At 39.6% G+C, this 16,248-nt stretch overlaps 1 protein-coding gene across 9 annotated transcripts; it reads right to left on the bottom strand.

The window, feature by feature from the left end:
- Window positions 1–3,904: 3,904 nt before the first annotated feature.
- Window positions 3,905–13,612, bottom strand: EMB2739 (embryo defective 2739). Of its 9 annotated transcripts, none has more exons than XM_077361928.1 (6): window positions 10,355–13,612; window positions 10,163–10,236; window positions 9,915–10,010; window positions 6,703–6,810; window positions 6,514–6,621; window positions 3,905–4,289 (listed from the first exon to the last, which is right to left on the bottom strand). In XM_077361928.1, exon 1 carries the CDS (start codon window positions 13,522–13,524, stop codon window positions 10,381–10,383), a length of 3,144 nt encoding a protein of 1,047 aa, XP_077218043.1. In that variant the 5' UTR covers window positions 13,525–13,612; the 3' UTR covers window positions 3,905–4,289; window positions 6,514–6,621; window positions 6,703–6,810; window positions 9,915–10,010; window positions 10,163–10,236; window positions 10,355–10,380. The 9 variants fall into 9 exon arrangements, with proteins under 9 accessions (XP_077218043.1, XP_077218047.1, XP_077218049.1 ...); XM_077361935.1 differs by lacking the exon at window positions 3,905–4,289 and adding an exon at window positions 4,488–5,143; XM_077361931.1 differs by lacking the exon at window positions 3,905–4,289 and adding an exon at window positions 4,488–5,172.
- Between the last annotated feature and the right edge of the window lie 2,636 nt (window positions 13,613–16,248).

A 16,248-nucleotide genomic window follows, 5' to 3' on the forward strand; every position in this document is an offset into this window, starting at 1 on the left:
GTTATGAGTCTTATTTGGTAGATGCCCCTAGAAATACTTGGGGGGTAGATTCTAGTGTTGCTACAAGTGTTTAAAAATGTGGATGTGACGCGGAACGTGGCCAAGAACGCGGTTGACACGGTCATAACTCGGGAGAGTCAAAAGAGTTTTTATTGACTCTATAGGGCAAAACGCAGAATGCGGATCCGGTGCTATGCGGAACGCAGCCAACGTAAAAGGGAGTTGACTCGGGCGAGTTATGAGTTGAGTTAATGAGATTTTAAATAGGGGTTGCTACTCACATTTTGAATTTCATGAAGGGATTTCTCTCAAGTTCGAGGCTTAGTAGAGGAGTGTAAACCTTCACAGCAGGGAATGGAGAAGTGGATGTTGAGGTGATTGAGACTTTGTCTTATTTTAGATATAAGCTTTTTCTTGTGCTATCAAGGAGCGACCTGGTTATGCCTCTTGTGCTCTCAGGACATGGAACCGACTCAGAGACAAAGCTTGAGGTAGTCGAATTGTCACTAGAAAATCACTATAAATGGGGATAGATATTCAAACCGTTTACCATTACTTGTTTATTTTGTGCAATTTTGATAGCATGATCTATTTATGCATAAAATGTATGAGCATGTAAGTATGATGACAAGTTTCTTTTGGAAATTATAAAACTTAAGGATGAAAGAGGCGTCCTGGATGAAAATGTTTGTGTTATTTTGTTCAATGTTGAGTTCATGGGATAGTCTGATCATAAACCGTATCTCTAAAAAGTCTATGTATATGAAAAGTCGACTATAAACTTATATCCTTAGAAGATCTCTTAAAATCATAATTATATTCCTAATCTCTCTCTCTCTCTCTCTCTCTCTCTCTCTCTCTCTCTCTATATATATATATATATATATATATATATATATATATATATATATATATATATATATATATGAGAAAACGGTTCCTACACATATGTGTAGAGAGTTCTCTACACACTAGCTTAAAATACAGTGGGGGCCCACATTCTTTGGGTGATCCAAGCCATCAATTCTAAAGGCCCTCACATAGATAGGGTGTCTACAAAAAATCAGATCCATAGGATCATCCCAACCCTACGATTTGTGGAGGTAAAATGGATGTCTTTAAACCTTTACAAATTAGTCCATTTTTTGCCTCCACAGTTCGAATGGTTAGGATGATCCTATGGATCTGATTTTTTGTGGACAGCCTATCTATGTGAGGGCCTTAAAAATGAATGGTTTGGATCACCCAAATAATATAGCCCCCACTGTATTTTAAGCTAGTGTGTAGAGAAGTTATCTACACATATGTGTAGGAACCGTTTTCTCTCTCTCTCTCTCTCTCTATATATATATATATATATATATATATATATATATATATATATATATATATATATGAGAAAACGGTTCCTACACATATGTGTAGAGAGTTCTCTACACACTAGCTTAAAATACAGTGGGGGCCCACATTGTTTGCGTGATCCAAGCCATTCATTTTAAAGGCCCTCACATAGATAGGGTGTCTACAAAAAATCAGATCCATAGGATCATCCCAACCCTACGATTTGTGGAGGTAAAATGGATGTCTTTAAACCTTCACAAATTAGTCCATTTTTTGCCTCCACAGTTCGAATGGTTAGGATGATCCATTGGATCTGATTTTTTGTGGACACCTTATCTATGTGAGGGCCTTAAAAATGAATGGTTTGGATCACCCAAATAATGTGGCCCCCACTGTATTTTAAGCTAGTGTGTAGTTAACTTATCTACACGTGTGTAGGAACCGTGTTCTCTCTCTCTCTCTCTCTCTCTCTCTCTCTCTCTCTCTCTCTCTCTCTCTCTATATATATATATATATATATATATATATATATATATATATATATATATATATATATATATATATATATATATATATATATATATATATACATATGAGGAAACTGTTGGTGCGCTTAAGCTCACCAAAGTTATGGTGCGCTTAAGCGCCCCAATCACATGGGGGCCCACTTTGTTAGGTGATCCAAAGCATTCATTTTAAAGTCCCTTACATGGATAGGGGGTGTACCAAAAATCAGCTCTATAGGATCATCCTAACCCCTCTATTTGTGGAGGACAAAAATGGACAGACACAAATCTGCCCATTTTTGTCCCCCACAAATGAAGGGGTTAGGATGATCCTATGGAGCTGATTTTTGGTACACCCCCTATCTATCATAAGGCCTTTAAAATGAATGCTTTGGATCACCTAACAAAGTGGGTCTTCATGTGATTGGGGAGCTTAAGCGCACCATAGGTTTGGTGCGCTTAAGCTCACCAACAGTTTTCTCTATATATATATATATATATATATATGGAATTTTTCTTCCTTTAAATTTTATCCAATAAAGAAAGAGGCTTACAAGAAAAAAGGTATCTCAAGATGCAAAAAGTTTGGCAGGTTGATCAAAAGATGGAACCGTTTATATATTCCCTCCTATATCTTCTCATTGTAGGAATTTTGGTAAGCAAAACAAATTGGAGACTTTCGGTTTATATATTCCCTTTACAATCCTAACCGATTATTTTTTGGGCCACCCCGTAAATCATCCCTCTAGGAGAATCCTAACCCTTGGATTGGTAGAGGGACAACACAATATATATATCTTTTCCAAACACCCAATTGTGGAAATGAAGGCAGGGCTGGTGGAGTTTCATGAAGATGAGAAAATGTTCTCTATTTCTTCTTCCTTCATTCACTAATTTTACAGACATTTTCATCTTTTGTTTGGAACAACGTTTGAAACCCTAAAAAATTAAGAATACCAATTTGTTAAGGAACAAGTGTTTGAACCAGTAGAGTCATTGTCGGATGGGATGGAATTTGAAAATTTAATGATCATATTTTTCTACTTTATGTAATTGTGCAGTAGAATATTTAGAAAATATGAGGTTCTTTGAATTTAGTTGTTCAAATCCCCCGGTCTTACCCGATGCGCGTGGTTTACGGGGATTGCGTGCATCCGTAGGGAATTGGGGTGGGGATACCGTATGTCAGCTCGGCTCGTTAAGCTCACCTGAGCTCGGGTTCGGCTCGGGCAGGCTCGCGAGCCTTACCGAGCTCGCTAATGGGCAAATTGGGCCCCAAAATCCTACATATTTTGGGCTTTTATAGACCTGTCCTGTATAATCAAATGATTCAAATTAAATAATTACATAACCTGTAAGGGATTTAGAGTTATAACTTATAAAATTTTATATATATATATATATATTTAAGAAAAGGGTTTTTGCGCTTATCTGCTCTCGAGCACAGCAACAGGGGGTGGGGCCATTGCGAGGGTGATCCAAAGCATTCATTTAGAAGGCCCCATCATAGGGTGTCCATTTGTGGGGCCAAAAATAGACAAATACTGTTTGTCCACAAATCTGTCCATTTTTTGCCCCACAAATGGACACCCTAAGGTGATCCAATGGAGTTGATTTTTGATGGACACCCTACCCATGAAAGGGCCCATCAAATGAATGCTTTGGATCCCACCCAAAATGTGGCCCCACCCTTATTTCTGTGCTCGAGCGCAAATAAGCTTATCTGTGCTCGAGCACAGAAACAATTTCTTCTTTAAATATATTAAATTCTTAATGAGCCTTAACGAGCCGAGCCGGCTCATTAAGGATTCGAGCTGAGCTCAAGCCGAGCTTCGAGCCCGAGCCCAAACAGACACCCTTAGTCCACCCTTAGTGCTGGATGAAAAGGTTTTTGTGTTATTTTGTTCAATGTTTAGTGCATGGGATTGTCTGATCATGAATCTCAATACTGCCAAAGATCTCAACATAAAGTCAATCGTCTCTATATTGATTACTGAAATTCTCACAGAAAAAGAAGTGCGGGTCGTTTTCGTGATTTATTTATGATAAGAGAAAGATCGGTGGAAAAGGTAATAGTGGAAAAAATTATATGAGATCCAAGTCAAGAGGGTATAATTTAGTACAATTCAACTTTTGGGCATGCCCATAGTCCATGCGAGGGAAGATTATATTCCTAAAGAAAATGGCGTTCAGTTTAAGGCAAGAGAGGATCGAGGGAACAAGAGCGAGTTGTTACTTGAGTACGATTTACAAAAACAATTCTAATGGGAACGAGTACCTGTCGGTCCATATTCAGACTGTTCTTCGAATCCACCTATGTCTTGGTCATGATTTGCTTGGAACCCTCATCGATCAGTTTGTATTAGGAGTGTTCTTCGAATCCAACTTTCAGTGCCTGGGTCTCGATCTATTTCGCATCATCAGACCTTCCATTGGAGTGTCCTAAGTCATACCCAGTTAGAACTTTGAAAAAAACAATAGAATGTTCAGTCTACTGTAAATGTCTGCCTATACAATTTATTCAATTGAATCAGCCCCTTACATGTGACTAATTTAAACTTCTAAATAAGTAAAACACAGTAGAGAGGTAGAGGTGAGAAAAAAACACGAAAGAAAGAGAGAATGACAACTGACTTAAGATTTCATTGAGGGAAAATGATTTTGATTAACGATTTTAATATAAAGAAAATACCCTTCATAAGTACTATTTCAGTTGCAATAAAAAGAATATGTTTGAACATTAGTAGCCTCCAACCCAATCTAGGATACTCCGACGGATCCTGTGGCTATGTCTGTGTCCTATCTGACACGATTTCAAAGCATGGGATATGAATTTGAATAATTTCCAATGGCTCCAGCCGTTGTGCCCAATTCCTGTTTCCTGTCCAATTAAGTTCGGACCCTTTGAATCCATCTAACCGTCTGGGTCTATTGACACCCCTAGACAAGAACCAGCCCGTTGATGCCAATGGACAAGGTAGATGTGGTAGAGGGTTAGCCAATGGACAAGGTAGATGTGGTAGAGGGTTGGCCAATGAGGGGCAAAGTGTTTGTTGTAGGGTAGAATGGATTCAGACTCGTACGGTGAGAGAGGTGAAAGGAGGAAAAGGAGAAAAGGAGAGGCTGTCAGCATTGTTACTGGCTTGTCTTTGATTTTTAGGCTCCAAAGTAGTTTCAGGGGTGCTGTTGTCCAAGATTGGAGCAGATTTTCCATCATTGTCACCATTGATGGCATCAGCTGCTACTGACTTCTTCCTTGCCCTCTTCCCACTTTCCGGCCAAAGTCCATAATAGCCCTTGAATAAGAAGCACACATAGTGTGAATCTACCACAAAAGAATAAACATTATTGTAGCAAAAATTGACCTGTTTCATTATTTTGACCAAAATCAATGGTACTAGTAAATAAAACAAGGATCTATTCAAGGGGGAAATGAGAGAAATTTTGTTCCACGACACAGAATTATTTTGTTCTAGAAATTTTGTTCCGCGGCAGAATTACTTGGTTCTTGCATCCCAAAGAATTTCCATGATGCACCAGAAAAAGAATTTACAGGATTTCATTCTTCCTCAGAGAAAAATTGATTCATCCATGGTTCTGAAGATCAATACATCTCTTCCTTCTAGAATGAGAGAAGGAAAATTAATCATGATTCAAAGACAGATTGTTAAGCGGATTGCACCCTTAATACTATCACAGTTTCTCGTATGCTCATGATTCCTTTTCTTGAACTATGTTCAGATAGCCATGGTAGGATTTTCAGATGGAATCACACAGCATCCTATGAAACTTTTGCTGCAGCAAGATGGGTAGACTTGAATGGTCTTGTAATCAGTGTTATTGAAACATAGTGGGAAGTTTAGGATTGTCACAGGATTTATGATAAACAAAATTTAAATTATTAAAGCAGATAAAATAACCAACCACATCAAAATCTAGCAGCAGTATGTTATTGCCAAATGCTAAAGCAGTTCGAGCAGAAGAGTCAAAGCACATTTCCTCCTCGACATTATTTTTCTTTAATTTATCAGCAAGCATACAGTCCAAAACTCATCTTCACCAACCTGTGTATACAGTTAAGTAAAATGCAAGATCCGAGGATAGACATGGTTTTAAATTTCAGTTTCGACACAAACTGAAACGAAATTCACATGAAGTTGTTTCTTTACAAGATTTCGCCGAAATTTTGCCAAAATTTCTGTGAAATTCCGAAATGTCGCCGAAACTTCTATTGAAATTTCATTTTTGGACTTTTTACAGAATTTCCATCGAAATTTTAAAAATGTACACCGAAATGTTATAATTTCCACTGAAATTTCCACCGAAATTTAAACCCAAATCGCCGAAATTTTAGACATTTCGGTCGAAATTAAAAACAAAATCAGAATCATATTTTCACATGATTTCGGCCCGAAACCGAAACATTTCGGTTTCGATGGTGGCCGAAACCGACACCGAAACTGAAATTTAAAACCTTGAGGAGAGATAGTATGACAATAGATACCCTAAGGTTGGTTTGAAATAGGATGGGATATTAAGGGATGCATCTACATGTGATGGTTTGGATAGGAAAATTGGTAAATATCTCTGACCATAGCCTACTCATTGAAAATATTATCTTGATAAATTGCATAAATTTCAGAAATTATGAAATTGTGGCATTTACCTCTGCATTATGGCAATTGAAAATTCCACTATAAGAGGTAATAAGTTCTTCAACTCCCATCTTTGGCTGTCATCCATCTCCCTAGCCAACTCCATCCCAAGTTGGGCTCTGTACGGTAGAAACTTCTGAATTATTTCACGACCAAAATCAATTTCCCTACGTTTGGATCCAGACAAGTATTAGTCTTACTGAGAAAATGCATATGCCAAAGGTCTCCCAAGCCTGGTTGTTGCTTCTAGTGTGCTCTGCATTCTCAGTTTTGATGTTGCTACTTTCTGTGTTGTCATCTGAGTCTTCCTGCAAAAGATAGGAGATGATGTTAACATAACCTCTTTTTTTTTTGAAAAATGACATATATATTCATATTGGATAAGATGTACAAAGTGATGGGGACAAGTTGTCCCACCACATTACATTACATCATAACATACCATAGGAGATTTCTCCAATGGCCCAAAAAGATAAAAACATCAACAGATAAACCCCGTAAACCCCAGAGTAGCCTTCCACCCCACTCCCCGAACGCGCAAAAACTACCACTCATAACAGACATTGAAACCAAGACTCTCAACCAGACGAGTCTTCCAACACCTTATCTTCATCCATCCTCATACATGCAACCCCCACCAAAGAACACAACAAAAGGTTGAGAAAAAACATCCCTTCAACCTTTCCATCTACACCATCACATGGTAGCAAATCAGAGAAAGCACCTTCCTAAATACATCCAAAAAGGCAGCCTATCAAAGCTCCCAAAAAACTGTATGTACAACCATCAAAACCTTCTAGTTAACTTAACACGAATTTAAGCTCCCTCCCTCCTTTACTAGGAGTCTTCCCTTTCACCGCACCCCACCTCTCAATATCCAAGAACATCCTCTTTGCCTCGTCCACATTCTCCTCATAACCAATCCCCAAACAATTTCCCATCTTCTTCATATCCTGAAACAACTTCCCCTAACTCTTCATCATCGCCTTGAAGACATGCTTTGATCTTGGCACAAAGATCCACGTCCAATGAGTCCCGAGACATCCCAATTTCTCCTTGTAAGATGACTGATGTGGACCCAGTCTCTGCTGGTAATGATGTGGACCCAATCTCTAATGATGAAACCCTAGAGGGAGATAACGAGGACTTGGTCTATGATAAGGCCAAAGAAAAAGAGGATGAAGTGATACAACGGATAGATCATCCCAAGGTTCTACGAAGATCTCAGAGGATCAGGTTGAAGAATAAAGCATGAAGATATGAGGGGATCAGATTGAGGTTGAAGAATAAAGTGTGGGTACTATACATACGATTGCATGTTACTTGGTAGAAGGGTAGAAATGTAATTAGGAATCAAATAAAGGGTGGTTGATAAGAATGGTTAACGAGTGGCATCAGGGACCACAAAGGAAACCACCGCAGGAAGACACGTGGTTCATTCGCTTGGGATTCCATCCTTCCTCTATAAATAGGGATGGAGGGTTTCATTTCAGGGTAGCGATGATCAAACCTCCTCTTTGACATAGGAGATATTCCCCCGAGTTATTGAGAGTGCCCTAGAAAAGCTTCCTAGCAAGGGGAAAGTAGAAACCTTTGGTGATGTAAAGTTTTTCTTCTTTCTTTCCTTCACAAGATGTGATTCTTGTTGTAGGAATTCCTTTTATATTAATACAAATCTCTTTTCTCTGTGTTTCTTTTGGTAAATCTATTCCATCTCCTTCTTTGATTTTCTCCTTTTATCATCTTTGTTTTTCGATGTCATTACAAAATTCAAATTTCTACAGCCAACCTGATATTTGTATTGAGAATCGATTAGATCTAAAGATCCAGTTTACATCAACGACCCATGACGCGCTTCTGTCTGCACGTGCAAGTCTTCGGTATTCTCTCCCTTCTGATTTTCACCTGCCATAGAATCCACATCCAACTCTTGTTGGGAAAACGTTAGTTCATAGAGCAGAACACAAGCCTATTCCGGGCTTTTCTTCCTCGTCGAATCCATTGTTTCTCCCTCCTTTCCTTTCGCCTCCTCTTGAAGCTTTTTCCATTGGAGTTTAAGGTATTCCAGCGCCACTTCCTTCTTTCTGAAAAGCTCCTGACGTTTCAACTTCTGTTCACTACCCTGTCCAGTCGCTTGATCTCGATGAATCTCAATGAAGCACCCACTCCCAACCGATGATTACAATTGAATGGTTCCTCAAAATTAGGGTTCTGAAACTCATCAACTGAGTTATCCCCAAAATGGAGGAAACCTTTTAAGCAGAGAGAGTAAACTCGACACAAACATTTTTCTTTCTCGTCTAAAGAGAAGTCCACCGCTACTATTTTTTTTATTAGAGAACAAACCGCCACTTTTGATCATTGGCTTCTGCTTTAATTTATTATTTTTCTTCGTCCCAAAAATTTTATGCCTGTTGAAGTCATCCCTATCCCGATATACTTTTGAGCCCTGCCTTGGGTCCCACAATGGAGCTGGCGCAAACTTGACACGTTTTCCAGCCGGGCGCGTGTCAAACGCACCATGATTATTTCTCCCATTTTTATCTTCATCGATTTAGTTTCTGACCTCCTTTTTCTTTTTCCAGGAAGAAAGCATATTTGCATCATTATCTGCTGGACCTCCCTCCTCTCCCATCAACCGCTTACCCATTCCCCTCTGGCCATGTGTCTTGGGGAAACTTCAGAAGCTTTTATTGCAGAGGTCTGATTTTTATAGTGGGATTCATGTTCCTTTTGTGGGTTTACATGGATTGGAGGTCTTGGATCTTTATCAAAAATTAATTCATTGGTTTGATGTCTGACTCATTTGAGAAGTGCTTGATAATTGGAAAAAAAATCAAGTTAAACAATGGGTTTCCAGGGGATTTCCGATATGTGGTTTATGGAAACAGACAAAGCTAAAACTCATCCAGACTAAATCCAAAAGTTGCACGACATATATTTGACGAAATGCCTGAGAAAAGAGGTAGTTGTGTGAGAGATGTTTTAGGTCTCTTTCACTGCTTGCAATGGATCATTGGAAAAAGAAAAAGTTTACCATGTAAACATTTTACACGGAGAATTGTTTTATAATGGTTTTACTACGCTTGGAACCAAGGGCGATGCCACTTGAAGGGAAAGGGGGACAATTGCCCCCCTTAATTTTTTGGGAAAAAAAAAAATGTACCTTTAGTTTTTATACTTACCCCCTTTTTAAAAAAATATGCCCTCCTTTCCAATCATCCCTAAGATAGAAAATAAGTTTAAAATTTTAATTTTACTTTTTTTATCTCCCTTCCTTGTGCAAAATTTTCTCTATTTTTTGCCCCCCTTGTGCAAAATTTCTGGCATCGCCCCTGCTTGGAACAGACCTGGGGGAATATGAAGCAAAACAGAATGTGCTAGGTTCGAATAGGTGATGAAAAAAACTCACCTGGGAGAATATTGTTGAACTAGGAAACTGAAGACTTAAATTGATAAGCAACGTACAACGTACAGGTGAATACGCAGTCATGTTCTAACGGCATGCCTGTTACATAGCATGCAGTTTAGGTTACAATATTCTTTAACATTTGATAAAGAATATGAAATCCTAGAAAGAAACAAGTATTGCATTCATAATGGCGTACAGGTAGGGCTACAAAACTACAATACAAACATCAAACACCAATGTCAAATCACCTCATATCTGGATTGAGCATACAGGAAACTGGTAATTGACATCGATTAGAGAATGAGAGGCAACATTGAATGATCTGCCAGAGATGCAATTCGAATAATCCATTAGAGGAAGCAAGTTGGGATAATTTGTACAAATGTTTACCATTAGTCAGAACTATCACTTATCACGAAGACTAATTCAAATTAACTCACCCGATAGAGAGTATATCATCTTTCTCTCATAGTGCACATTTACCATCATGCACTACCATTATGTCAGCTAATTTGGCCTTTATCTGTGGAATACTTACAGCCATTGAACTCAAACAATCTGTGGTTCTAAAATCCTCAGAATTAAGAAAAGTCAAGAACTCTGTAATGGCAGAATAGTTTATCCTAATAGCAGTGGGTTTGACAGAGACAGAACGAACATCCATGTTATTAAGTTTTTTTAACCACTCAACTAAGTTCTCGAACAACATTGACCTGTTAGAGACAACCCATGTTGCTAGAACTGCGGCAGCAAAGTCTCCAAAGGCATTAGGTAACGACATTATTGCTCCAACAAGTTCCGGTGTAGGAGAGCGACACCTAGATAGAGTGAGAAGGGCCCCTATTGCAACATAATGTTCATTCATATCCAATAAATCTGAGCACAGGTCGAGAAGTAGTTTTTCCACTTGAACCTTAGAAACTGCCAGCTCTGATATCAACAAAGCCCAGAATTTCTGTTGTACTACAAAATTCCACTCAAAAGAGCTCTTCACTAACTGACATATAATTTCAGTGTCTTCTCCAAATACAGAGAATCTCTTCAAACCAACCTCGAACTGCATGGCGACAAGATCTACATGATCTAACAGGTCTACAAGTAGCCGAATGAAGTCCTCGTTTGCAGTAGTTAAATCAGATAGATGACAAAAAATACTCTGGAATATGCACTTTGACCTCTTTGCTTTCCAACCACAACAAGACTTCAAATCAGATAATAGTGACAGGGCTAGAGCTCGATCCTTTTCTTTCACTCCTTCACTTGAATTGTCATTCGAGTAGTCTTCTGTTTCACTGGTACCATTGAACTGAACAGCGAGTATCAATGGCGGGTTCATGCTAGACAATGTAAGTAGGCTTCTGTAAGCAATGAAAGCACCTTGTACCAGCTTATCAACTAATTTAATATCAACTGTTGAAGTAGAAATAATTACATTGGTGGTGTTATTTATTCTACTACCACTAGTAAAAGAAATGTAACCCTCAATGTGACATTTCAATAACGACTTTTCGAAGTCAAAATCCTTGGAAGTGTTCTCATCACCATCACAGGGGTGGCAGTTTATACATTTCTTATGATAACTTGAATTTCTCAATTGATCCATCATGTGTGCTTCACATGCAAGTCTTGATACATACGAGAGTAGGCGTGGTCCAACAGGTTGACCATTTTTAGACCAAAACAAAATCATTTCTTCCATCCTTTTGCACTGAGAATAGATAAAAGCACGAATAACCAGTGCTGTTGCAGACTGGATTTCATTGTCATAATCTAGTTCATTTGGCAGACTCCTAAGAGGAGCAAACATTTCATCTTCATTCAGCGTGGATGCATCCAATATTTGACAAGCTAAAGTTTCAGGGCTAGAAACACAGTCCCCTCCAATTGAAGCATCAAGTTCTTGGCTATCAAGAGCTGCAAATGTAAATAATATGGTCTCAAGAGTATTGAAACCCGTTTTCTTTGACTGTTTGAAAGTTGACCCGAGATCACGTACTAAATTCTCTATGACACCCATCTGGCATTTATTAGATATTACTGGACTACTAGCAACTGTATTATCTGAAACACATATAGCAGCATCCACATTGTTTTGGATCCCATTTTCTATGCTGCAAGTAGAGAGTCCCATCTTCTGACTGTTTGAAAGTTCCACATTTTCTAAATCAGACACATTTGTCAAATTCAATTGGACCCGAGGAGCCAATGCTTCACTAGCAACTACCTGTTTTAAATTTTGGAAGAACATAGAAAGCCTCGCTTTTAGAAATGGAGCAAGAGCACTACAAGTACTCAAAGTTTCCAATGAATGGATCACTCCTTTCTTAAGAAGTACACTAAAAGAAGCCGAGACACCCCGAACTATGAGATCCTTCCGATCGACATCATAATTGTCCAGGAGTAGAAATAAGAACTCTAAAAGCCCGTGAGTCATATCCATATATTTGGGTATGGAATGCACCATTAAAAGAATTGCAGGCTCAATGTTCATGATATTGTCGATTTTCTCATCGAAAAAAAGCCAATCATAAAAAAGCGCCAATTTCACATTCGCCTCCACATGATTTCTCCTACAACACTTCAAAAGCCAACCGATAACCGCCCATCTCGAAATCACACTGGATTGAATAATCTCATTCGAAGGGTGGTGCGCGCAACAGATAAACCTAACAAGATCACAAATAATTGTCTCTTTCTCCGGCGTAAATAGAAATTTCTTAGAAAACCACACTTGGTACCTCTTCTGATTCCCCCATTTCACATGTGTAAGCAAAAATCTCAAATTAGTCTCCATCTCTGGCGTAACCCTAAGCAAAAAATACCGACTCGATGTCCTAGAATGATAAAGCTGAGAAATATCTAAAAACTCTGGAACCCTAAATTCAGAAGGATTCGATAACAAATCCTTCCAAATCGCTCGAATTTCAGGAATGTGGACCAAATCTTGCAAAAGCCTAACCAAATCCCTCCCAATTCTCAAACAGAAACTAAAACACTCCCTCAAAACCCTAACACAAAAATCAATTTCAACCCTTTTGAGCTGATCAAATTTCGGACTTGGTAATCTGTAATGATCAGCTAACAATCGAAGATAAGTAAAAACGGCACTAGTAAGAAGTAAAGGTTTAGATAAAACCCAATCCCATTTATCCCACAAAACCCTAACCAACTCCATAGACAAAAATAAATTACCTTCTGAGAAATCCCCACCAACAATCTGCCTCAACAAACAAAGGAAAATATTTTCCACGCCCTCCGCGGAGACATCGATCAATTTGGAAGAAATCCAAAGTAATTGAGATTTGGCATGTGGAAGGAGTTTAGGGTATGATTCGGTTATTAGGGTTTGGAGGAGATTTGTGAAGAATTCAAATCCATCTGTGACGATTGCGTTTAAATGGGTGAAGTGGGTTTTGTTATGGGAGGTGGGTGAAGTGAGGAGGGCATAGAGAATGGCTCGATTGAGGTGGAGATAGTCTGATGGGGAAGGGATTGAGAGGGAGAATGGGGGTTTAATGTGATGGGTAAAGAGGGAGTGGGAGTGGATTAGAGAGAGGTGGGTTTGGGTTTGAATTTCGTGGGGACTGGTTTGGAGGAGGTCTTGACTCATGTTGAGATGAGGAAGGGAGCATGAGAGATAAAGGATGGTTGAAAGTTTTGAAGTTGGAGTTTACTTCAATCAAATATGCCCCATATAAAATCTCCGTTTCTAATGCATGATGGGATGTTGCATTTTAGGGTCATGATAATTAGTCCTGATGCACTCACCTTGAGAATTGCACACTATGGAAATGCAAAAAGAATCCACGTTTTTTCAATTGTGAATAGTAGGGCAACAGGGTCGGGTTGGGTTGGGTTGGGTTTTTCAAAACCCTAGCCCAACCCTGGAACCCATTATCTCGGCCCTGACCCGCCCTGACCTTGAGTCAGGGCCGGAAAACCTCAACCCATTGCCCGCCCTACAGGGCTCACTGCCGGTCCTGGCCCGCCCCTGATTGGACCGGGCCGGGCCGGTTCTAATTGACCCTAGTGCAAATACCTGTTAAGAGTGCCAAAAATAAAGCAACCACTTATCATATAAAACAAAATGATCAATAAACATAGAAAGGGAACAAAATAAGACAATATGAATTCAACAACATGACGGGCAATAGAGACAATTAATAATAATAATAATAATCTAAAGAAACATCAATCCAAGATAATAGAAAACATTAGCAAAAGAAACATGCACAGATGGTTCAATTCTATAATAGAAAACTTAGGGTCGGGCTGGGTTAGGGTATACCCGAGGAATTAACCCAGAACCCGACCCGACCTGAGTCAGGGTCTAAAAAAATGAACCCTGACCCGCCCTCAGGGTTGGAAAATCCAACCCTAACCCTATTCGGGCTCAAGGCGGGTCAGGGCTAACAGGGCCAAACTTGCACCCCTAGTAAATAGAGTAGGGAATGTTGCCATTCCCCCTCTCTTAACGGCTGGCTAACGTTAAACGTTAGGCTTCAACGGCTAACTCTAAACGGAGGTTATATTCCCCTTTTTTTCCCTTTTTTTGACGTAGTGGGTCCCCACCCCCGTTGAATCATTTAGTGCACGTTTCCCACCTCTCTCTCTCTCTCTCTCTCTCTCTCTCTACAACAGGAACAGTTGATGGGCCCCCAAAATTTTCCTCCTTGGTGCCCAAATCCAACCCACTAGGACAGTGTACCGTCCTGACCATAAGATGATCCAAGCGGTCCATTTGATAGGCCACATCGTAAATAGGTTGTGTCCCAAAAAACCGTTTCCATATGATGATCCTAGCCCTCAGATATAAAGAGAAATTGCTTATTATGGAAACCTTTATAGATTGGAGGGTTGTGATCATCCTATGCAAATGATTTTGGGTCACACCTCATTTACGTTATGACTCATCAAATGGACGGCTCGGATCATCCTATGGTCTGGACGGTACACTTCATTTTCAAAAATATGGGTGGGGCCTAAATTGGGCCTTAATGTTACTGTACAAACCACACCATAGGATGATCCAAAACATGGACGGCTTGGATCATCCTATGTTGTGGACGGTACGCTTCAATTTGAAAAATATCAGTGGGGCCTACGATTGGGCCTTAATGTTATTGTACAACCAACTCAATAGGATTATCCAAACCATGGACGGCTTGGATCGTCCTATGTTGTGGACGGGCCTTAATGTTACTTTACGACCAACTCCATAGGATGATCCAAACCGTTCATTTGATGGGCCACAATGTAAATAGGTTGTGCCCCAAAAATCATTTCCATAGGATGATCACAACATTACAATCTATAGAGGTTGCATAAGATGTAGTTTCTATTTAGATCGGAGGGCTAGGATCAGCCTATGGAAATTATATTTTGGGACGCAAAATATAATTTACGTTTATGGCCCATCAAATGGACGGTTTGGATTATCCTATGGTGTGGTATGGTCGGGGCCTACGTTGTTCAAAGATGGGCATATACGTGAAAGCCTAACGTTTAACGTGACATATACGTGAGAGCCTAACGTTTAACTTTAGCCAGCCGTGCAGGGGAAATAGTCTACAAGGACGGGATATCAGCGCCTCCGGAGGCACCGGTCAAATGGTGGGAAATGTGACATATACGTGAAAGCCTAACGTTTAATGTTAGGCAGCCGTGCAGGGGGAGAAAATAGCCTACATGGGGGGGCAATATCAGCGCCCTAATTAGTCCGGAGGCACTCACCTTGAGAGTTACACACTATGGAAATGGAACAAGAATCACTTTTTTCAATTGTAAATACTAAATAGAGTAGGGAGATGAAATATTTGCCCCCTAGGCCACCCCTATATTAGTGTAAAAAAGTAGTCATAAATACACTCAAGTGGGTGGCCCGTGGAAGGAAAGGGGGAGAATATATCACTTATCATAGAGTATCATCAGAGTTTACCTTTAATCAAAAGTAGATTCTCTCTCTCTCAACCAAGAAGAGAAGGAACCGCATTATGTTGTTACCTAAAGTCAAAACAAAATGGAGCCTACCAAGGAAAACAAGGCACGAAAACACTGCGTAGTGCCATCCATGGAGGCCTTTAGTCTTTGAAAATTATTGATGGAAGATGATACATGTTGAAGAACACCACTCTTATGGCCCCTTTTGTGAAACCCCTTTTGACATGGGATTTTTTTGTGATGAGAGAGAGAGAGAGAGAGAGAGAGTTTGGCAGAGGGAAGGAGGGAGAGAGACAGAGAATAAGGACAGGGAGGGAGGGAGCTAACGGGTGATTTTCAACTACAAAGAGAATTTTAAGAGGGCTTAATAGATGAACAAGTCTACGTAGGTCCT

Source organism: Tasmannia lanceolata, unplaced genomic scaffold (genome assembly GCF_043159265.1).
Source record: "Tasmannia lanceolata isolate RefF3 unplaced genomic scaffold, GAP_Taslan_0.1 ptg000019l, whole genome shotgun sequence".
NCBI classification, from domain to species: Eukaryota; Viridiplantae; Streptophyta; class Magnoliopsida; order Canellales; family Winteraceae; genus Tasmannia; species Tasmannia lanceolata.

Excerpts from the sequence above, each read along its gene's own strand:
- EMB2739 (XM_077361932.1), bottom strand. The coding sequence starts at position 13,524 with ATGAGTCAAGACCTCCTCCAAACCAGTCCCCACGAAATTCAAACCCAA.